Source organism: Phoca vitulina, unplaced genomic scaffold (assembly GCF_004348235.1).
Source record: "Phoca vitulina isolate PV1807 unplaced genomic scaffold, GSC_HSeal_1.0 scaffold55, whole genome shotgun sequence".
In the NCBI taxonomy this organism is placed as follows: domain Eukaryota; kingdom Metazoa; phylum Chordata; class Mammalia; order Carnivora; family Phocidae; genus Phoca; species Phoca vitulina.
The window spans coordinates 5,775,590-5,799,536 of NW_022589758.1; the positions used below are offsets into that span (position 1 = coordinate 5,775,590).

The following is a 23,947-nucleotide window of genomic DNA, read 5'->3' on the forward strand; positions in this document are numbered from 1 at the left end:
CCTTCTAAAGCAAGGGGTGCCTTGATGGGTAAGAATTTAGGTATGCTTGGATTACCTATTAACTAATTAGCTTTTAAATGAACTTGACTTCTCATGGGCAAGCATAAAACAAAAGGCAAGTCTTCGAAGTTCTTACACCAAGAATGAAATGAGGATGACCTGCTATTTGGGGTCCCTGGACCCAGTTTCAATGTGTGTGGGGGGCAAGGGAGGTTTCCCCACATCAACAAGCAATTCTTCAGACATTAGCTGGGTGTCCTACCATTTAACTCAGTTCCGACACTCTCTACCCAGAGACAGCTGCATATCCCACGGGTTAAGAGCTCAGGCCTGCGAGACCGCTCCGTTCCCTGCCCCCACTGCAGATGCCAGTTGCAAGTCCAGGTTGTCACCTATCCTTCTGACCCACTGGCTATAAATCAGAAGTTCCCAGGATCCCCTCCTCGGGTTCAATTAATTTCCTAGAGCAGCTCAGAGAATTCAGAGAAACATTTTACTTACCAGATCACTGATTTATTAGAAAAGGATATAACTCAGGAACAGTCCGATGGAAGAGATGCACAGGTCAAGGCACGGGGAAAGGGCGTGGAGCTTCCATACCCTCTCCAGGCACCACTCTCCACGCACCTCCACATGTTCACCAACCCAGAAGCTCTCTGAATCCTGTCCTTTGGGGGTTTTACGGAGGCTTCATTACATAGGCATGGTTGATTAACTCACTGGCCACTGGCAACTGATTCGACCTCCAGCCCCTCTCCCCTCCCCAAGGTCAGTGGGTGGGACTGAAAGTTCCAACCCTCTAACCACACCATTGGCTCCCCTGGCAACCGACCCCTTTGCTTAGGTGTTTCGAAAGTTACCCCATTATCCTAAAGAAAGACACCTTTATCACTCTTTCAGGAAATTCCAAGAGTTTTAGGAGCTCTGTGTCAGAAATGGGATGGAGACCAGATACATGTAGTTCTTAATATAATTCACAATATTATAACTGCCCATCTGTACCCACAAAGGTTGTCTGATTGAGTTAAACTTCTGAAGAATTTCAACAGCTCATTTAACTCGAGCTGAGGGAACCAAATCTGCTCTTGTGGGTACAAGAAGATGCCTAAGTTTCTTAAAAGTGCAAGTTACCACCTTTGCAAACTCTAAGACCAGGTCAGGCTTTAAATCTGAAATTTTGCCATTGATCTCCAGCGAGCCTGACTAGGGACCATTGAAAAATACCTCAAAAACAAACCACAAGGAACAAATAAAAGCAAGAATCTCTGAATACTCCTTGGGTTACCACTCAGAGAGACTGGTTGAGACCAAGCTCAGCCAACACAAGAAGAAAAGTGGCCCCTTTCCCAGGCTCCAGATAAAACAGACCGGAAAACAAAGAGGCTTCAATGCACTTTTCAAAAAAAATAAGCCAACAAGCCAGGTTTGAAACTCCAGAGGCCCTCAAATGCCATTACTCCTGATGAGCTTGTCTATATGCCATCTCTGATCTTATGGTTACAATTTCACCTGCATTGATCAGTCCTTGCCACTCTGGACAAAAATGACACAAGTGTGTATTTACAGTGATTTTCTTAAAAAAAAAAAAAAACTCAAGAACTCAGTCTGATATTTTTCCTTTCAAACTGGCAGCCCAGTTCCTTTAGGTTTACAAAGATGAATCTAACGACGAGAGCGGAGTCCCTGTCTCTAGCCAGGAGGCAGGTGCACGCTACATACTTTTTTGAGGAAGGTGACTTTGCCAGGTGCACTGAGCCCGGACAGCTCCACACTCCCCATTCCTTCTCCCAGCCACCCTGCACAGACCCATCCAGGCTGAGGGCTCGGGGCTGGCCGTCAACTCCTGCCAGATGGGGCTCAGCCTGCGTCGACCCGAACCTGCGTAAGCCTGCTGCTCTGTTAGCCCACCAGGTGGTTACATGGCTCAAAAAATAGGTAAGTGTGAAGACAAAGTGAGTGGGGACAAGAGATAATGGTGAACGATGTGAAAGTTAAAAAAAAACCAAAAACCTGCTGCCAAATTAGGTGTGGATGAGACATCCAGAAAAGATGGGGGCAGTGGACTGCAGACCTTTCTTTAGAAGGACTGGGTACTCCGGTTGCTTCCCTTGTGTTCTTGTCAATCCATTTTAAAAAAACTGATGGAAATCATGAAGGAGGCACTATGGATGTAGAGAGGATGGAACTCAAACCAGCAAACCCATATTTAAGGAAAACGCCTTGACCCTATGAGCTTATGGTGACAAATGGCAAATGAATGTACATTTTTATATTTTCAGGCAAAATTAAATAAGATATAAATGATCTTAATTAGGGGTGCCTGGGTGGCTCAGTCGTTAAGCATCTACCTTCAGCGCAGGTCATGGTCCCAGGGTCCTGGGATCAAGCCCCACATCAGGCTCCCTGCTCGGCAGGGAGTCTGCTTCTCCCTCCCCCACTCCCCCTGCTTGTGTTCCCTCTCTCACTGTGTATCTCTCTGTCAAATAAATAAATAAAATCTTTAAAAAATTATCTTAAATAAGATAATATCTAATTTAATTAATATATATAAAATATCATGTTTTAAGATTCTCTGCTTGATTCAACCTTTTTCAAAAAACCAGTCCATACCTCCAAAATCCTCCTAAGAGTTGTCTGGGTTTTTTTGTTCCTTTGGGGTAGTTGGTGTGTGTGCATTTGTGTGTGTGTATAGCTTTGCAATACTGTAGGATCAATCTATCAATCAATCAATAAGAATATAACATATTTATACACACATACATGATATCACCTATTATATTTTTATTGCCCAATAGATTGATTGGTTTCATAGTCTTGCAAAGCTAATACTATGGTCTTACCTCAATCTGTCCCTGTGATTGAAGAGTTTTTATTGATTTGGGATGTTTATTTTTAGTTTTCAGTGGAATGAGAAAATACCCACTGGCATTTATATATCCATTATAAAAAGGCATATTTTATATTATGCAGTGACAATGGCCCAATATCTGCAATATTATAAGTAAACAGACATAATGGGAAAACTCATTTTTGATAATATAATTTTTTAAATATGGTTTAAAAGGCCAACCTTTATGTTTTGTTTTACATAAATATCCTAGGCTACATAGTTTTCCTTTTTCCTCTGGGAAGCAAGCCCATCCTGAAGCCTGGCACTGAACTGGCGGTGACTGAACAGGACACTGGTCTTGCTGGTGGCGGGGACATCCTACGTCATCTCGGCGCGAAGAGTAACACCTGCGATCCCTCCTCTCCTTCAGCGACCCATGCCCGCTTTCCCTACAGCCAACGGGCAGGTGAGGGTGGCCACTATCTCCCAGAAATGTGTTAATAATTTTCCTTGTCTTGATTTGTATTTCATAAAACATTATTACAACATTAAAGGAAAAACTATCTTCTGTGACACAACCATTTTCAATCCTCGTTCCCTTCCGGTCTTCAATCACACGCGCAGAGATGTATTTTACGTGGCTGTGTCCTAGTAGATGCAATTTTGTGTCCTGATCTGTTCATTTATTTTGCAAAAAAATCTTTTCATACTTCCATTTATTTGCTTACTTATTCGGCAAGCGTTTATTAAAGTACATATTAGGTTTCAGGCACTCTTCCAGGTACCACATAAGTAAAGATAGATCAAAACCAGATCCCTGCTGTTGAAAAGCTCTCAGGTTAGCAGAATTTAACAGAAAATTACATTGCACAGTATTGTAATAAATACAGATTTAAAGACCTCTGGGTTTACCATCTTAATGTCTTCACAATCTTCTAGCTGAATAATATCACTTAATTCATATAACTGTTCTCTCTCTTACTTTTCATTATCACAAGCAATTGACGTGTTTCATTTATTTTTTTTTTCTGTTAACCATTTTCTTGGGATAAATTCCTGGGAGTGAGATTACTGGCTCAAAGGATGTTAATTCAGATTTTTACAGCTCTTGCCATACTCTGCTAAATAGCTTCATACTAGGATCATAAAGACATACGAAGTCACCACTTCTCGGTATTACCAACAGTCTTAATGTAAAATGTTTTCTTAGGATTCTCAAAAGCAGGACCCATTATTGTCTTAATTTGCATTTATTTAATTAATAGCAGTGTGGAACATTTCCTCATGGTAAAGATTTTTCTTTCCCTTTGTGGGATTTGTGTTTATGGCAGATTTATCAACCATTTATTGTTGTTATAGTACCTTCCTAGTATAATTTCATATGTGATATATATTACAACTTTTCATGATCATTTATTGCAAAATGTTTATTTGTTGTTCTCTGTTTTTTTTTTAGCTAAAGTCGCTTCAAATTATACCAAAATTTTAACTTTTTTTTAAATTAGTCACATAACGAGATCCCCTCGTTAATGAGTTAAATAAAACTTTGACGCATGCTCACTTTATGTTTGTACGAGCATCAGAGAACCTGGTGGCTAGCATCAGCCCTGCTACTTGGACCCACGTCACAGTTCACTTAATCCCCTTCTTGACTTCTAGCTTCCTTTTTTTGTAAACCATGGGTTTCTGTAAGGCCAAATGGTACTCAGGAAACCAAAGCTACCGGAGAACTGTATTTCTATACACAGACATAAGTGTTGAATCAGGATGAATGATCAGGTTCTAAGTCTGAAGCCCAGGATTGCCCAGGACGGGGGAGCAGAGCCTGAGAGGCCCGCGCCGGTGCATGGTGGGACACTCCACCAGCAGGGCTGGCCCCGAGTAGCCAGGACCGAGCAGCAATAAGGGAATGCGGGGCAGTGGAGAGAACAGTTGGTCTCCAGCCAGGTGGACCTGGCTCCAACCCTCAGCCCTGACTCTTCTAGGGTCTGTCTCTTTTTTTTTTTTCCTTCTAGGATCTCTTGAGGCTCTTTTCTCATCCACAAAACAAAGTGCTTGGGATGGGCCACCCAATGGGCCACTGTGTAAAGAACCTTATCACGCCTGTCACATACTAGTCTTCTATAAATGTCCCTTCTTTTCCTTCCCTTTGAATCCACAGTGTCCCCCACGATGAATACTGAATTCACCCTCTAGAGATGGCTCAGGGTCACTCTGGAGAGCCAGAGTGTACCGGCAATTGAAGCAGAGGAGAAAAGCTGTGGCAGTGGGCCAGGACCTCTGAAGCCCTTGTACACTGTGTGAGAAAGACTGTAATTTCAGATGGCCCACACCTGCTCCTAATGGGCTTGGTGGCATTCCTGTCTCTGAGAAACCAGATAGTGTCTAAGGTCTCTCTAAGCTCAAACATCCGCCACAGCAAGGCCAAGCAGGGGTGGGTCCTGACCGCCCGCGCGAGGCCACCCACCCGCCCGCCTGGCACGCTTACCTCTCCTACTACCTCTATGATGTCGCCAACCTTCAGCTCAAGCTCGTCGTCGTTCTGGGGCAGGTAGCTGAATGCCACCTGGCAGCGGCGCCTCCTTCGCTCGCCTGAATGGGGAAAGCAAAATATTGAGATGCAGCTCTTGTCTCAAAATTCGATTTTAAAGTGAGGCTTCCTAGGCATGCAGGCAAATTAAGCTGACTTGTCTCAGATATGCTCTCTGGGACATGGCTAGAGGCACGGCAGCCCTGGTCTCAGAGAGAGGCAGTAGAAAGCAGAGCAATGCTTCTTGGTCTTTTAAAAGCCGCTGGGTCAGAAAGGCATGGATATGAGAAACCGATCCGTTGGTGCAGAAGGCAAAAACCCCACCCCTGAAGCGCTGGAGCAGTGTTGCCTTAAACGCTTTTCCACGGATGGGGCTTTGTATTTGTTGCTGTTGATTTTTGATGAAAGCTGATGTGATGTGGTAGAATAAAAAGAATGGTCTGCTTCTAATGTTAGCAAGGCAGAGGAAATTTTTCCCAAATGTGCAAAGGAAAAGATAAAGTAGCCTGGCCTTTTTCTGACTAATCATCACCCTTTCAACATGCTGGAACTCAGGCCTGATAAGCAAAGGCTAGTTAGATTTCAGCCTGCCCTTGGTGCCATTTCAAATGCCCCAAAAGGGGTTCAACAAATCCACTTCGGTCCTCTTCCCTCAGTTCCAGGGGACCCATTAGCAGGATCCCTGGCTGCTCACACAGAACCAACCCAGGCAAATCAAGATAAAAGCCAGGACCACATTTCACTTGACCGGAGGACATTCAAGGTCACAGCATCTCGCTCACCCAGAGCGGCCCAACTGGGAGGCCCTGGCTTAGAGCTGGTTCAAGTACAGATGCAATTGTCCACACCACAGACATGCACTGTGGGCAGAAAGAACATGCATGTGGTATGTGTGATGGGGGTGGGGTAGGGAGACAGACAGATAGGCAGCAGCGGAGGCCCAAGCCGGGGAGAGGTGGATAGCAGAGAAGAAGTAAGACCCGCATTGCTCCCAAGTTTGTGGCTCAAGGCTGACCACCTCACATTGTTCCCTCCTGCCACCACATGGCCTAGAAAACCAAAGGGATCAACAACTTCAAGGAAACACATTTAGAAATGCTGACATTATTTTTGGATACTGCCTACAGTGATTCTTTTCCTTTTCTAGTCTTTTCCCTGAGAAAGCAAATCCCTGCAGGAGTGATCACAGGCTGCATTAAGACCCCCGTGCAGCATGACATCATACAAAGGGGAAGGTCTTTGCTACATCTGATGGGCTCACTGATCAATATGTTTCAAAAGCCAGTGGCCTAGTTCACTCCGCTCCATTTTTCTCTGCCTGAACCTCACTACGGAAGAACCGAGTCAAACAGAAGAAAGGGGGCAGAAGTTCAGAATCAATAGCTTGTCTGATCACATCTTTGGCAACTATACAAATACACTCCACCGCTTCATGCAAAACCACAAGCCACCTGGGCCTAATGAGAACAAATGCAGAGCTCTCGGGCCAACTGCCAGGTGCCGACCGCACTGTCTGCAGGCGGCACGGGGCGACCCACGGAGGGCCCGGCTCTCCCGGGCACTGAGGGCGCATCCCAGCTGGCTTCTCCCCGGTGGGGAGTGAGGACGAGTGGCAGTCCGGGGCCAAGAACTCTACCATGATTCCATGGCGTTCGATGCAATGGGAGGCAAATCCAGCACTCTGTTGTAAAGGGTACAGATCCCTCGTTCTAGCTCAGAAGGTCAAGATGACGACGAAGCGATCTCGGCACCCACCGTGACTCCCCTGCCCCCACATACACCTCTTAAGATGAAGTTCTTTCATTTATTTATTTATTTGACAAAGAGAGAGACACAGCGAGAGCAGGAACACAAGCAGGGGGAGTGGGAGAGGGAGAAGCAGGCTTCCCACGGAGCAGGGAGCCTGATTCGGGGCTTGATCCCAGGACCCCGGGATCATGACCTGAGCCAAAGGCAGACGCTTAACGGCTGAGCCACCCAGGTGCCCCTTAAGACAAAGTTCAATTCTAAATTGTGAAGAGATTTATTTGCTAGATGTTACATTAAAAGCAAACTCTGCACGTACAAATCCAAACACAGAACAAGTAAACATGACAAATCTCTGAAACCTAACATTCACAAGCACAGAAGCCACCAGTCCTAACCAAAGTGACTTGAAAATAACATCTGAAGCCCCAGTATTGGCTGAAATCATAAAACGCAGTTATACATAAGTTCGTGTCTGCACAAAACCCTCTGTAAAAAGCAGCATCTAACCTGATGCTACGCAAATGGTGAAAGAGAGAGTGATGTATTCTTCAAGGATAGACTAACACTGCAGACTCAGGACCTGGAACAGGATAATCAGATTTCTCTTGAACCAAATCTCTGCCTCAGACTTCTATAAAGCCCTGTCTGGTATCAGGAAGAATGACACGTTTACTAGTTTCTGTCTGCCAGGCTAATCAATAGTTCTTAAACACCTCTAAGAAGGTTAATTCATTGGTGGCATAAAGTCCTATCAAACACATCACCCACATACAGGACCAAGAAAAGTGAGTCCCACAGCGAGGTATGCAGATGTTGCTGACCGTAAAGGCCACCTGACCTGACCCCGGGCAGAAACAGTGATTTCCTGTGGCACTGGGATAGCTTTATGGTCTTTTCTAAAGCACTTCTGGTATCCACCATCCAATCTCATCCTGCCAACCACATGAGTTAAAAAGAAAAAGAAAGGAGCCAGAATGAGCAACCATTTAGCAAATGAGAGCATCAGGGCTCAGTGACTTAGCCAAGGACACGGAGCTGATGAGCGGCAGTATCTCCTCGGCCTGAGTTCAGAGCTTTCCTCCAATGCTGGATGAGCCAATTCTATTCACATCTCATCCCACATTCTCTGCAATCTGTACTCAACTGCTTCTTGCGCCACGGTGTAACACAGCCTCAGGTTTTCACCCAAATTCCCGGACCGCTGCTTTTCCAGGCCTCAACTTCTGCAAATCACCGTTCCAGTCTTGTTTGCCAGATCCATCCAATCTAAAACCCAGTTCAAGGTGGGTGGCTGACATCAGGAGACACTGCGTTTCAGGTGCCTCTGTCCATCCGAAATTTAAGGGAGTTTAAGGATATCATTGGCCATTTTTCCCCCTCCTGGCATTTCACTGATGTTTACTACTCAGTCTTGACCTTCCTTGAGGAGGTGCCTAGACAACAATGTCATCTCCTTTCAATAGCTGGTATAAACTGGAGAAAAATAAGAATGACTTGCCCAAGGCCGTGGCTTAGCATCACTGAATTTGAGCTACCATCTTCATACCCAGAGCCCAGTCCGCTTGAACTCGTTTTCACACATTACTTTGGGCTTTTTTTCTATGGAATAAACTGAGCCTTGAAAGAAATTTAAATGCATTTGCTGATCATGGCCAACAATACAAATTGATATCAGGACAACTAGAAAGAGAAGAGAACATATGTTCTTCCTCCTTCATGTCAGGGCCACTGCCACCATCCTTTGTCACTCTGTGTGTTTTCTAGGTGGGACCACTTACCTCCCAAGACATAACGGCGAGAAGTAACACACACAGGTTTTACGGACATACATGCTAATGTATATGTGCTCACGGCCCACCAAAAAATGTATGGACAAGGCAGACTTCCCAGGGCATACCTGACACGGGTCTCCACTGCCATACTGTACGGTGGCCGCACACTACACATGCCTGGCCATGCATTCACACGTCAAAACACGGGCACACGGACGCCAAGGCGCACGCTCGCAATGCCCGCACTAGGCCTCGTTCATTCCTGCCCTTACTTTCGTGACCAGCTTTGTGTAATAAAATAGTAACAGCTAGCATTTATTGAGCACTTATCGTGTGCCAGAGACTGCTGAGTACCGTATACGTATGACCCCACTTAATCCTCACGCCGAACCCCCTTTTTACAAGCAAGGAGAGACACAGAGATTGAGTGTTTTACCAGAGGCCTTACAGCTCGAAAGTGGATGCAAGTCTGGAGTCACCACCTCCCACGTCTGACTGTTCTGAAGAACGCTCGGCTATGGGTCTTGAGACTGCAGAAAGGACTCACTGGGCCAACGTGGGACGTGGTTAAGACGTGAAACCAGGAAGTGAAAAACCACAAATCAGGAGCATTTCCTTACAGCTGCTGGATATTTTAATGAAAGAAAACTGGCTGGAAGTACACTCACACTCTCTAAAAATGACAGAGCAGAAACTGAAGAGGGTGGCGTGACCCATCCTTAGAAACAGCACACTTGTCTGTATTTTAGTGCCTTCTAGGGTCTTAAAGCATGTGAAAACTTTACTAGGCCAATTTATTCAATGACCACAAAAATGTAACAACAAATAATGCAGTGGTGGAAAAAAGTCTTCGGGTCAACTGAAAACTTTCAACACTCACACAACCTTTTTTTTTTTTTAACATCTCATATCCCCTATGACGGAACACCAGTACAACTACAAGGGTCTAAATCACCAAGGGACGCTATCCACAAAACTCTAAACCTCAGTAACAAATCAGTGCCACTAATTACAGGTAATAACGGGTGACAGAGGATAACAAGGAGAAAACACCTTGTGGGAACAGGTGATCTCCCTTCAGAGGCCTCTAACCAGTGGTTCTCAATCTTGGCTGCATATTGAAATCAGCTGGGGAGCTTTCATAATCTAAATAGCAGTCCCTGAAGAACTAGGTCTCCACAGAATCGTGGCTTCTTCTAGGGCTGGGGCAAAGAGAACACAAAGCGAGAACAGAATATCCACTAATGCTAACATCAGTGAAGTGCTCAAACACTTGAGGGGTAATTTCAAAAGCCCACAGAGATCAGCTTGACAGGGCTTCCACTGGCCAAATCTGGGACAGTAACAGCTTGTACTGAGGGTTGTATTATCACTTAGTCATTTCCAAAATAATTCACGAGCCCAGACTGGTAAGTTCAATAGGTAGCTAGGTTGATAGCTACCTAGCTAGGTGAACGGATAAGATTAGATAGATAGGGACAGGGCAAGAAGCCAAAGCTCTCCTTTAGAAAAAGAATGTCAGGGGCGCCTGGGTGGCTCAGTCGGTTAAGCGTCTGCCTTTGGCTCAGGTCATGATCCCAGGGTCCTGGGATCGAGTCCCACATCGGGCTCCCTGCTCAGTGGGGAGTCTGCTTCTCCCTCTGTCATCCCTCCCCACCTCATGCTCTCTCTCTCCCTCTCTCTATCTCTCTCCCTCTCTCTCGAATAAATAAGTAAATTCAAAAAGAAAAAAAGAATGTCTGCAGATAAATAGAGAAATGATAGAAACAGACAATCACCATTTTATAAGCATCATAGCAACCACTGATTCTGGCCAGAATCAATGGTTGCTAAAACCAGTGGGTGAAAGCTTGTTGGGGATTAGGACATGTAAAGAGTCTCAGAGTATCTCCCCACAGATTATTTATTAATTACAAAAGGAAAATTGTCCTCTTAGAATGGAGAAACCAGACAGACAGTCTTAAAGCTCACATTGTCAATAATGACACTCCTCATGTGACACGTGAAGAAAGACTAAACATCACCTGTAGAATGCTCCCACCCCAAACATTTCACCTACATCTTACTGTGAGAAAACAATCATGCAAATCCGAAATGATGACAGTCTACAGAAACGGACCTGATTAAAAAAAAAAAAAAAAAAAAACCTTTCTTAAGTCACTATCACATACAATTTTTTAAAGGCTAGGAAACTGTTTTAGATTTAAAAACAGTAAAGAGATACAGCAACTTATTATAATGTGATCCTTAATTGCACTGGGGTTTTTAAAAGGTTATAAGGTTGGAAGAACTGGGGAAATCTGAATATGGACCAACACTAGATAATAGCATTATATTAATGTTACATTTCCTGCATGTGCTCACTCTATTGCAGTTACAGAGGAGAATGTCCTTGTTCCAAAGTATTTAGGGATCAAGCGTCCCGATACCTGTAACTTACTTTCAAATTGTTTACGGAAAAAAGGAGTATGCGCACATGTGTGTGCATGTGTGTGTGGGTACATATACATACACAGAGAGAGTGAGAAAACAAATGTGGCAGAATGCTAATAATGGGGGAATCTAGATGGGTGTTCATTGTGATACTGTTACAACTTTTCTGTACATTTGAAATTTTTCTAAAAATTTTCTAAAAATTTTAGGAGGGGAGGAAAAATACAGATGCCCAGGCCCCACCCCTTATCAATGGTCTGCGGAGCAATGGTCTGGGCATCTGTATTTTAAGAGCTCCTCAGGCGAATCTAACAAATGGTCAGGGTCAAAAGACATCTAGACAGATCGGCTGTCCAAAAATAAATGGGATTTTCCAGGAACATGCTATATGGGTTCTACATTCAGCTTCTTCTCATCTGGCAATATTAGGCTAATACATAACCCAGGGGAATGGTGCCATGCTGTGATTTTTGCTTCACAGAACTTCAGAAAAGTCATACCAAACAGCCTCTAGCTCTGAAAGTGTGCTCTTGGGAGAGTGGGGGATGGAAAAGATGGCGGTCTCTCCTATGATTCATTAGCCACCACTGGTGGGGGTGCAGCAACTCCCCAACTTACTGAGCACATTCCAGATGCCTGAAGAGGCTGTTCTTGAGTCAGAAACCTCAATTTAGGCAAAGGGCCAGGTTTCCTATTTCAAGATGGAAAGACAATACAAAGTAAATTAATAACTGTGGAGAATCACCCCTTTTACTTGAAACATCCAGTGGATTTGGGGAAGAGAGAAAGTTGAATGACTGATCTTGCCGGACCCAGCATCATACCGTTTGCTGGGAAAATTCCCACTCCTCATCCTGTTTCAATGTAACATAACTCAGAGGAAGAGGAGGACACTTCAGGGGCTGATGGCATGCCAGAAAAACGAGGAACTTGTGGGTGTTTCTTGCCAAACCCCTCTGGCTGTGGCTGGACTGTTACAGTGGAAATGTACGGTATTTAATTAAGCAGCACTATTTGGTCCCTGGAGATGAGCCTCCTTGATTCTCTTAGGGCTGCATGTAATCAACATCTTTGTAGGGCAGAAAACAGTAAATCCATCTGCCTCTCCTTCGAAGGGAAGGTTCATCCAAAAAGAGGTTATAGCTATGCCAGTGCTCATTTGCTCCCAATCCCACCAGAATACAGGAGGAAAATGTAGAATCAGTAGGGAACCATTTATGAGGGCCTCAGAGCCATGGGGGCTGGGAAGGGAGGCAGGTAAAGTCAAAAGTCACATAAGGAAAATCCACTGAGCCAGCTGGAGATGGAGCCAAACACTGATGAGGTGTCTGCCATGTGCCAAGAACCAAGGTAGGCATGTTACATGCCTTCCCTCAAGTTCTTGACCAACCCTGTGAGGTGAGGGATGTTGGTCCCATCTTTATGAATGGGCACAGAAAGGCTGGATAACTTGTATGAGGACCATGCGTTAAATAAGTTGTGGTCTGCAGCCCTTTTCTTCCATGAATCCAGGGTAATAGCAGGAAGGCAGATTAGGGGTGCATTTCTGGGGGACTCTGGATGACAAGCTAAGGATGAGAACTTAGCCAGAGGAGGTTTCTGGACAGAGAAATGACTACAAGATGTGATGAGAACGGTGCTGTAGGGAGAAGCGGCTGCTGTCAGGGGTGCAGGTGGGCTTGGGGGAGGGAGCCTAGAAGCAGGCAGATAGCCCAAAAGAGGACAATGAGAGACAAAAGTCTGAAGAACATGATGGAAGGAATCATATACACAGGGAAGGAGAGGCAGATACACATTCTCATCATGAGTTGATGTGTTTCAGTTGCTCCCTTTGGGGGCCAGTGACCCTCTTTCACTTGTCTTTGATCCCCAGCCCCGAGCACAGGGCCTGTTAGAGCAGACACTCAATCCATTCTTGATGGATCGATGGATGAATGAACTAATGAGTACCTACTCCACGTTCTGTCTGTGGGTCACTGTTTTGGGAACGAAAATTTTTTTAGACAGTCAGAGGGACGCTGGAGAAGGACAGAAAGGGTGGAGGGAAAGAGTTAAAGCCTCAACCTGGTGTTAAACAGGGCACCCACCCACATATGCTTAAAAGTCAATGCCGAAATGGTTAAGATGTTAATTTTACATTATGGGTCTTTCACCACAATTTTTTAAAAAGCCGATGCCACCTTGAATTGTTGCAGCTATAGGGAGAGAAAGATGGTGGCCCATCATCTTGCCATGGTATCAAAAGTGTCGCATTCTCCAACACTGCAGTCTGAAGCATCTGTGATACTACTAAACAATGCCTGATACACTCCTAAATGCTTTCTTCTAAGTTTATGGTCCACGGTCAACCATCCATACCAAATGACAGAGCAAGATATATCTGAGCAAGAAATTACGTATATTTGATTTTAAATTTAGTCCCATTCGAAGAGAGAAAATAGCTAAGTAGGGAGAAAGATATATATTTAAGCAGGCTGGGGGCAGCAGTGTTTCTCACAGCAAATGCATATATGCCCAGAGATCTATACAGGAAGCATCCTGAATGTCCACTGAGAGGGGATGGCTGCATCGTATATCCAGGCCACGGGAAACTAAGCAGCCTTTTAAATCGAGCAAGCAGTTCTGCATGCACTGATATGTAAGAGGTGTCCATAATATGTTAAATTAAAAAAGCAAATCACATAATGTGTGCAATATGCTCCCAACATTGTAAACACATACACACTCCCGCCTTCCCTCTATAACCTCCAGCCTGGACTCTGATTTACTCCTATCACCCAGAACCCAGTTACAGAGTATGGGCTCAAGAAATGTTTATTAATGAATAAATGGAGTCATCCAACATTCGATTAATATGTGAAGGCCTGATAGAATTAAATAAATGAAAGAAGGGGTGTGCGTACAAGAACACAGTTGTGCAAGCACAGAAAAGAGTATGGAAGGGTATGCCCCAAATTAACAGTGGTATTTTTGGAAAGGGGGATTAGGAGAGTGTAAAGAGAGAATCACATAAATGTTTCTGTACATCAATTTGTTTTTCCGAAGAGCATGTAATAATACACTGTAATAATTTTTCAAAAATCATTACAGTCGCCTATTAAAATAATGATCGTGCATTATGAACCTTACATTTTTCTGATTATGCTTTGATGACATTAACAGTAAAGTTAGTTCCTATTCTCCAAGTAAATAAATAAATACCAGCTGAATCAGACGGAAAGGTGGTGTCACAGGCTGAATGTCAAGGGGGTTCTCAGCTGGTTGCGGCTGGTCCACGGAGACAATGGGAGGTGTGAGCCAGATGCTGGTACAAAAGCAAGGAGCCCCATCACATCCCACTGGTTATGGATGCAAGCTCATTTTTCCTGGCCCGATGGCGCAGACCACACAGCCCAGACGGGCCGTCTCCCTCCCGGCGGCAGGGGCCCGTGGGGGCCAGGGGGCTCTGTGTCCGTCTTCTGAGCTTGCTCACGCTCACTCGCTCACACGCACACACCCAGCCACTGGCCTGGTCTGGGCTCCCCCGCCAGCCACTGCTGTCCCCCAGCCCCACCCTCATCCCAGCAGATGTGAACCCCCGCTGAGCGCCATGTCTGTTTGCCTCCTGTCCCTTCAGCTCTGACACCTCTCGGCTCTCTCATGCATACCGTCTTCAACAAATGCCACTCATCTCCCCACACCCACACACTCCTCATGATGGTTACGAGGATGCCATTTCATCACAAAGGCCCACTCTCTCTCACTGATGCAGAAGCAGAGGGCGGGACACCAATCCCTGGTCTAGTCCTCCCTCGGGCCTACAGGCTTCGGAGTCTAATGCCCTGTTTTAAAGAAGCCACTGAAGATAGTCTTAAAGTTAGTCAATTAACATATGATCAAAGACATCGACTTTCTAATGCTAGTGCGATATAGAAAGGGGCCATCCATTAAATAAACTGAGCTTCTACAAAGAGATACTGCCTCTGGATATTTTCAATGTTAATACCTGATATTCCCTGAGAAGTCACATCTATAATTTGGGTATCACGGGCATGAAGAACTTCTACCACCATAATGTCCCTGCGCTCAACCATCTTATATAAATGGTACATGAATTAGGCCACGGAGAGGACACACGAGCTTGGATTTACAGCCCATGTACCCGGGGTCTGCACGGATAGCACTAAGGCACGGAAAGAGTGTCCGGGGCCTCACGACACAGGAGAGACATCCAACCTAGTGGACCCAGTTCTGTGACTGCCTCATGCTCTTTGCCACTTTGTGGCCTTCACCACAGTTTTCTTACCTCTCCCACTGGAACAATACGTTCAGGCCTACTTCACAGAAGGGTTTGCGGCCACCTGATGCCCTCCCTTTTCTCCACTTATCTTGTCATTTGTGAACTTGTTAAAAGGAAGCCGTGTTAATGATTTATGCCAGTGCAACTAATTTTCTTTTCACCATCCTTCCTTTCCCATCAGAGCAAGAGAAAGGAATCTGACGGAAAAAACAGTCAGTGATGTCTCTAAACAACCTTCAGGTCTTCCCCTTTCCCTAGGCTGGTCCCAGGGGATGGGTTTGGCCTTTCAGGATGCCCGTTAATCTAAATGAGCCAACGCACAGCAGACCATAGCAGGGGGACACTTCCCCAGTCCAGGCCCCCATGTCTCTGGGGGATGGAGTCTGGATGTTCAGAAGAGAAAATCCGATACATAAAGTACACTGCTTTTCTCTGCTTTAGCAAGGCTTATTTTGGCAAAATGCCCAAAAGAACTCAACATATTTATAGAGTTTTGTTTGATCTACTTTTAAATGCTCCATGCAGAGTCATTCAAGTGAAATGAGAATACAGATTTTCAAAGGAAAAACTGAAGGAAGATTCTAAATATAAGTTATTTGTTGAGCATAAACAAGATTTCTCCCTTCTATCCAACACATTCCCTCTAACGCATCTATTTTTAAAGGCATTCTCAAACTTTGCTGCTGACGAATAGATCAGACCCCAAACTTTTACAGTTAAGGGGGGAGTGAGGGCGGGAATAAGAGGAGGGAGAGGGCAATGCCCGTGAGCACATGCCCACTAGGAGGTGTAGCAAAGGTGTAGAAAATCTGAGAGACCCTCAGCTGGGGGTCATCTATCTCCCTTGCCTATGCTGAGAGAATCCTAAGAGGAAAGTACCTAGCACAAACAAATCTAGAGTTTCCCAGGTCTTAAAATCAGTACCCCAAACAGCCATTGTCCTGGGAGACTTAGGGAATGACAGAAAATTCCACATTTCTCTCTTGGGGCAGAAGGGGAAAGATCTTTATTGCAGCTAGTCGAAATGGTGGGGTTTTTTTTTTTCTTATTTTGACTTGTTTTTAATACAATTTGCCCCTTCTCATCCCCATCAGAATCAAGAGGGGGGAAGCCTGGGTGTTTTATGAATTTTCTTGATGCAAAGGGGTTTGCATTCCCACAATTCCTCCTTCTGTATGTAAAAGCAGAGATTCTTAACAGGGGTTCGTGGACAAAGTTAATTCAGGGGCCTGAACATGGGTGGGAAGAAAATCGTACCTTTAATTTGACTGTCCTCTAACTGAAATCTGGCCTTTCTTTGCACTATGCATGTGAAGCAACAGCCATACTGGTATGGGCAGCACCTGTGGATTTCACTGATCTGCTACCAGTGGGTAGATCGTTTCATTTCTCATCCCGGTCACTGCAGTGATCATGAAATATCATCCACATTCACCCTTCAAAATTATGATAGCTTCTAGACCCACTGCTGGATCTTGCTATTTAATGCATCCATACAGAAAATGTATTATTTATGTTTTTGCAGTATTTTGATAACTGTATTGCAGTATAATTGGTTTCCTTTGCAATTCTATGGATTTTATTTTATTATTTATTATAAATTAAAGATTTTATTTATTTATTTGACAGAGAAAGAGATAGTGAGAGCAGGAACACAAGCAGGGGGAGTGGGAGAGGGAGAAGCGGGCCTCCCGCCAAGCGGGGAGCCTGACGCGGGGCTCGATCCCAGGACCCCGGGATCATGACCTGAGCCGAAGGCAGACGCTTAACCGACTGAGCCACCCAGGCGCCCCTCCTAAGGATTTTATTTTATTCATGTACAAACATTATTCTAAGAAGAGGTCACAGGCTTCACCAGGCTGACAAAGAGATTTCACAGCAGTTAAAAAAAAAAAAGCTAGGAACTCCTAATCCCCGTTTTCAAGACTATGGTTTGCCAGGAAACCCAAAGGTGCAAGAGGGGAATTATGTATACAAAATAGAGCAGTGAACGTGACATTTGGACTCTGTCTGTTGGAATGTTTCACAGGCTTTGGAGCAGCACATCATGACAAAAGAACCACACGAGGCAACATCAGAGGTCCTGATCCAGGAGTAGCCGTGCGGCACAGCCTTCAGGAGGCCGCTTGCCAGGGGCCTCTTACTACCCAGCTCAGCGGCTGGCTAGAGCTCTGTCAACTGGCGCCTGGGCTCAGCTGAGCTCAGTGCCCACACTCCCTTCCACGACGGCCAGGACAGCTCATTTGCAGGCTGACGCCTGCCACCACCTCAGTGTCCCCACTCCAACCGAGCCCTGCATTTCTCTCCCTTTGCTGGCTAGTGAACTTACGAAAGGCATGACAAGGTCCCCCCCAACCAGGGATAAAGTGGTCACTTGGGCTTCCCTGTTCCCACAGAATTTCACATACACCCCTTCCTCCCAGCCCTCGTCAGCTATGCTGTCATTCCTTGCCTGCAAGTCCCTAGTGCTTGCTGGGTGGCGAGTGCACAAATGTCCCATCAAGGGAGAGGGAAGTTGGTGCCAGTGCTTGTAACTGCACAGGGTTTGCCTGGAAGGGCCGCCTGGCTTCCACTGCGGTCCCGTCTTTGTGGTATGCCTACAGGATGTAAGGTCAGCAAGTCCAACTGAGATGGGAGGCATCTGACCAATCCTTCCCCCCAAATTTTTTAAATAAAAAACCCAGCGGGGTGCCTGGGTGGCTCAGTCGGTTAAGCATCTGCCTTCGGCTCAGGTCATGATCCTGGAGTCCTGGGATCGAGCCCCATGTCGGGCTCCCTGCTCAGTGGGGAGTCTGCTTCTCCTCCTGCCCCTCACCCCGCTCGTGTTCTCTCTCACTCTGTCTCTCTCTCTGTCTCTCTCTCTCAAATAAATAAAATCTTAAAAAAAAACCGAGCAGTTCCACTTTTAGAAAGTTATACTTTTGTACAAAGATATATCAAAATGTTCAATGCTACATTATTCATAATAGTGAAAAACGAGAATCATCCTAAATGTCCTTCAACTAGGGGACTGGTTAGTCTACTTGTGGTGTAACACGTGGACTATTAACGAGGGGCATAGCTCTAAATGAACTGGTATGGCAAGATCTCCAAGATTCTCTTCAACCTAACATAATGAATTATGATACAGAATAATATAATATTTTTTTTAATAAACACTATGATCCCATCAGTATTTTTTTTAAATACCAATATATCTGTATCACTATGTGTTTGGATTAGGCCATATTATCTGAAATTGACATTTTATGGTCGAATATCTGCAATATCTTCTGATTCATCCAAATGTATGTATGTGGAGATCCAAGGAGATAACCATGAGCTAGGTCTTCTCCGGGGAGTGTGCATGGGAGGCAGGGTTTATGTGACTCTTTATCCTCTGACTTTCCTATATTTTTTGTTTTGTTTTATTTAGTTTTGTTTTTTTGAGAATGGGGAGGGGCAGAGGGAGAGGAAGAGAAAGGATCTTTTTTTTTTTAAAAAAAAGACCTGCATTTTATTTATTTATTTTAAGATTTATTTATTTATTTATTTGAGAGAGAGAGAGAGAAACAGCATGAGAGGGGAGGGGGTCAGAGGGAGAAGCAGGCTCCCCGCTGAGCCGGGAGCCCGATGTGGGACTCGATCCCAGGACCCCGGGATCATGACCTGAGCCAAAGGCAGTCGCTTAACCAACTGAGCCACCCAGGCACCCAAGAGAGAGGATCTTAAGCAGGCTCCACACCCAGGGTGGAGCCCAATGGGGGACTCGATCTCACGACCTTGAGATCATGACCTGAGCTGAAATCAAGAGTTGGACACTTAACCCACTGAGCAACCCAGGTGCCCCTGTATTAAGTTTTTACACTAACCACGTATTATTTTAATACTAAGTCTAACTAAGAAAACTCAGGCTAAGTCTAAAAGAAAATTACAACTCAAATCTTAAAAAAAAAAAAAAGAGCAGGGAGGTCTACACAACACACTAGCATACAAGCTGCCTTCCGAGGGGGCAAGTCTGTGGTCCTCAGAACAACAAAGCCCATCACCGGGTGGGAGGGCTTCCTCTAGGCACTGCAAATGGTTTTGATGCTAAGGTTCTTCTGGAGGGGTGTCATCCAGAAAAGGACAGGTTTCTAGGAGCTAATGAGCAGTGCAGATAAAGGGACCAGGCTACTGTGAGGGAAGGTTTCTCAGCAGACTTTTTTTCAAGCAAATAGATTAGTAATGTATATATTAGCTCCTTGTTCAAAGCAAATGAAGGTTTTCCTCATTTATTTAAGCAAGTCCTACTTTCTTTTTAAGTATGGGAGAGTGGCAAAGGTACATTTAAAAGATGGTATCTCATCCTCAGACTTTTCATTTCCCAAATTGCCGTGCACCTTTACTCTCCCCCTCAGAGGGAGGGAACTGAGTGTCATGAAAAGTATAAATTTAGAAATTGTAAATCTAGAAAACGTCAATCTAGAAATCTTGAAGCAAGAAAATGAATGTGGAGGGGCTCCTAGGTGGCTCAGTCAGTTGAGTGACCAACTCTTGATTTCAGCTCAGGTCATGATCTCAGGGTTGTAAGATCGAGCCCCACGCTGGGCTCCCTATCGGGCTCCGTGTCACCGGCTGAGCCCAAGGAGCCTGCTTAAGACTCTCTCTCTCCGTCTGCCCCGCCCCCACCCCAGTCCTGTGTGCAGGTGTGCATGCAGGCTCTCTCTCTCTCTTAAAAAAAAAAAAGAAGAAAGAAAATGAAAGTGGATTCATTCGTGTACTAGAGAAAGGAACAGCAGAGGGAAGGAGAGAGAAATAAATGCGTATGAATCCCTCCAACAACACCAAGTTTTGTCTGTACTGCTCGCCCCAGCGCTTAAAAGTCTTTTCCCCAACAGACTTCGTTATAAAGTTTTCTACAGATCACACATAAGCAAGTGTCCTTTTGTGAGATGAAACCTCCTGGAGGGCAGGAACGGGGTTTTTCTGCCCATCTACAGCAGGGGTTGGCAAAGCTGGCCCGTAAGGGGCCAGAGAATACATATTTTTGGCTCTGCAAGCCAGGACCCCCCCCTCCCCGTGGCACATCTGTGGCTCTGCTGGGGGGCAGAAAAGCAGCCACAGATCACGCATACACGAAGGGGGATGGCTCTGGGGCAATAAAACTTTATTTGCAAAAACAAGCAGTACCAGATTTGGCCCATAGGCTGTGGTTTGCCAAACTCTGGTGTACGAGAAGTGATAAGGGTCTAAATCAGAGACCAGGGATGATTTTGTTGTGTGAAGGAAGAATGAGGGACCTTGCTAAGGTGGAATCATCAGCTTCGCAGTGACGTGTTCCTGGACGCTGTCCCTGACTGGCTTTGAGCAGCATTAGGGGCCCTACCACCACCACCACCGCGGGATGGTACAGCACCCTCCTCGCCCTGCCCATGCTGCCCGGGACTCAGATTCTCAAATCCTAGGCTCCTGCAAGCAGACCTGAGCTAGCCTCCTTGGGGATTAATCAGTAGAGGCTCCCCCAGAGCCCGGCCCCACACAGTTCCTCAGGAATGATCTCAAAAACAAAGGGAGAAACAACAAATGGTGAAGGGGATGAAGAAAAAGGACAAGTTAAAAATGATTCTCAAGTGCTGATGGGAAGAACTGAAGGTGGGGATGCCACCAGCTAAAATGCAGGAGTCTGACAGGCAGGAGAGTCCACTGCTCAATCACACAGGGACAGCTAGGGACACAGTAGTGTCCCCCCCGGCAGCCACTCAACGGAAGACCACCAAACCTGGTCTACGAGGCCCAGCCAGGGATGGGGACGGGGACGGGCAGGCTGCCCTAAGCCAGGGTGGCGCAGTGAGAGACGAAGATGCATCTGCCCAGGGCCTCTCAGAGAAGAGAAGCCTCCTGCCTTTTCCCCCACTAGATGTAACCAGGGAAGCCCATCGCTCTGCTCACTGCCCACAGCATGAAGCCAACTCAGTGTGAGAAGAAACCTGGCCCGGAGGAGCCTGCCTTGCCTCCGGACCTCTGCTGTGCAAGACGGACATTTCTTTGTGACCTAAGCCAGGTTAAGCCAGGGTGAGTGCAGCTTGTAGCCAAGAGACCGTTAACCAGCACAGGGCGTCTGAGAGTGGAGGTGAGGGGTGAGGGAAGCAAGGGGGAGGGCTGGCCCAGAGGTCAGCTTTGGGGCTTGTGTGCTTTGTGGCACCGGCTGAGCCCAGGGGCGAGTAGACACACAGAAGATGGTCCAACACAGAACCATAAAAGCAGCTTACATTTAAGAAGTTGGAGAAGAGGAGAGAGCAAAATAAAGAAGTATAGTGGGGGTGAGGGGGGCAAAATACAGAGGCACAGAAGGCAAGACAGATGTTTCCAGAAAGAGGCAGTAATCCAACACGCTGCGTGGAGTCAGCCAGAGACGGCACAGAGGAAGAGGTTGGACAGACCCAGGTACAAACCCTGACTATGCCTCTCACTAGAAGCGTGGCCTTGGATAGGTCACAGAACCTCTCCGACCCTCGGCTTTTCTGACTATAGCACAAGGCCCGTGCTACCCTTGGCTCAGGGCTGTTAGGAGGATGGCCTAGATGTCTCTGCTACAGCACTGTGCACAGGGTGGGGTGAGCTGACCGCATTTAGCCCCAATTCTTCACCCCTCTCGTAACCTTGCCCTTCGTCACCTGACTTTAGAGTGCTTCCCTGAAAGACAGAGTAGGTTTCCCCAAGCCACGTGACTTGTCTCGGAAAACCAAGTGAAAAGGAAGTAGCCGTGCACCAGTTGGCAGCTCAGGTCTCTAGAGAACTCGGATGTTTCCATCTGCTCTGCCACACCTCCACCTTGCGATGCCGGAGCATGCGACACACACGGGGCAGTGCTGTCGCCCCAGGCATGCGGCCGAAGGCAAGCCAAAGGCTAGCTGACCTCCAGACGTGGGAGGAAGCCCCAAATCAGAAAAGCCACCCAGCTCGCTTCCAGCTGACCCCAGATTCAGAAGCAATAAATGCTTACTGTCGTATGCCGCTGAGGTTTTGTGGTTGTTTGTCATGCAGCATTACCATGGCGACAGGTAACTGATACAATGCCTGGCACAGAGGAGAACCTCCAAGGATGTTTAAAACACACATGCAGGGAGGATAATGGCTGAAAGTCTATTGTCTCAGTCTCCTGTCCTGGTAAGTTGAGTGTTATTTCCTTCGACTGTTTCTCCATATTCATCGAGGCCCAGAGGGCAAAAGAGATTTGTGAAAAAATTTTCCTTTTAGAAGTTTCTAGAAACACTAATTTTAAAGGACAGCAAGTTTATTCATTTCCTACTTGTTGTAGCATATTTATCTTTAGCTAACAAGTGCAAATGGAAAATAAATTCTTCAATTTCTTAGCTGATAGTGGGTAGAAGGTATTGGGTATTTGTCATATTATTCTTGATTATTTTTTTATTGTGGTAAAACATACATAATATCCAATTTACTATTTTAACCACTTCTAAATGTACACTGCAGTGGCATTAAGCACATTCACATTATTGTACAGCCATCATCACTATCCATCTCCTTCTTTCATCTTCCCAAGCCCGAACTCCATATCCATTAAACACTAAGTCCCCACTTCCCCCCCCACCCCATCCCCGGGTAACGCCACTCGGCTTTCTGTCTCTGTGAATATGACTATTCTAGGTACCTCATACGGATGGAATCCTACAGTATTTGTCCTTTTATAACTGGCTTATTTTACTTACAATAATGTTCTCAAGGTTCATCCATGTCGAAGCATGTATAAGAATTTCTTCCTTCTTAAGGCTGAATACTATCTCACCGTACGGATACCACATTTTGTTTATCTATTCATCCACTGATGGACACCTGAGTTGCTTCCACTTTTTGCCTACTGTAAATAATGCTGCAATGAACGTGGGTGTACAAATATCCATTCATATCCCTTCTTGATCCGTTCTATATATCTTTATTAAAACCCTATTTTGAAACTTGAAACATACTAAAAGAAACTCATCCCTGGGACGCCTGGCTGGCTCACTCGGTGGACCGTGCCACTCCTGATCTCGGGGTCATGAGTTCGAGCCCCACGTTGGGTACAGGGATTACTTAAAAATAAAATCTTAAAAAAAAAAAGAGAAGTCGTCACTTAGCTAGCAGTCTTCAGGCATTACCTAACAAAGTTGAGGGGGTGGGACTGGTACCTAGAGTCTGCAATTCAACACAATTTACCATGAATGATTTAATCCTACACCCACTGAAATAAACATGGCGATGAAATGAAAAGCTTTTGGAGGAGACAGGATTCTGAAGCATGCTGAGCTGAATGCAAAATGAATACACAGCTCACCACCCACTCGACCCCACGCAACCAAGCAGAGTAAAGAGCCCGCAATGCCATGCGGTGG

General features: G+C 45.6%; 1 protein-coding gene across 8 annotated transcripts in view; it reads right to left on the reverse strand.

Annotated features, from left to right (window-relative positions):
* SH3KBP1 (SH3 domain containing kinase binding protein 1) overlaps positions 1–23,947 on the reverse strand; it is a 327,794-nt gene that overhangs the window by 152,480 nt on the left and 151,367 nt on the right. For all 8 annotated transcript variants that reach the window (XM_032389636.1, XM_032389634.1, XM_032389635.1 and 5 more), the window contains one exon: positions 5,319–5,422. In XM_032389636.1, coding sequence (XP_032245527.1) covers positions 5,319–5,422 — 104 coding nt within the window. The remainder of the gene's footprint in view (positions 1–5,318; positions 5,423–23,947) is intronic.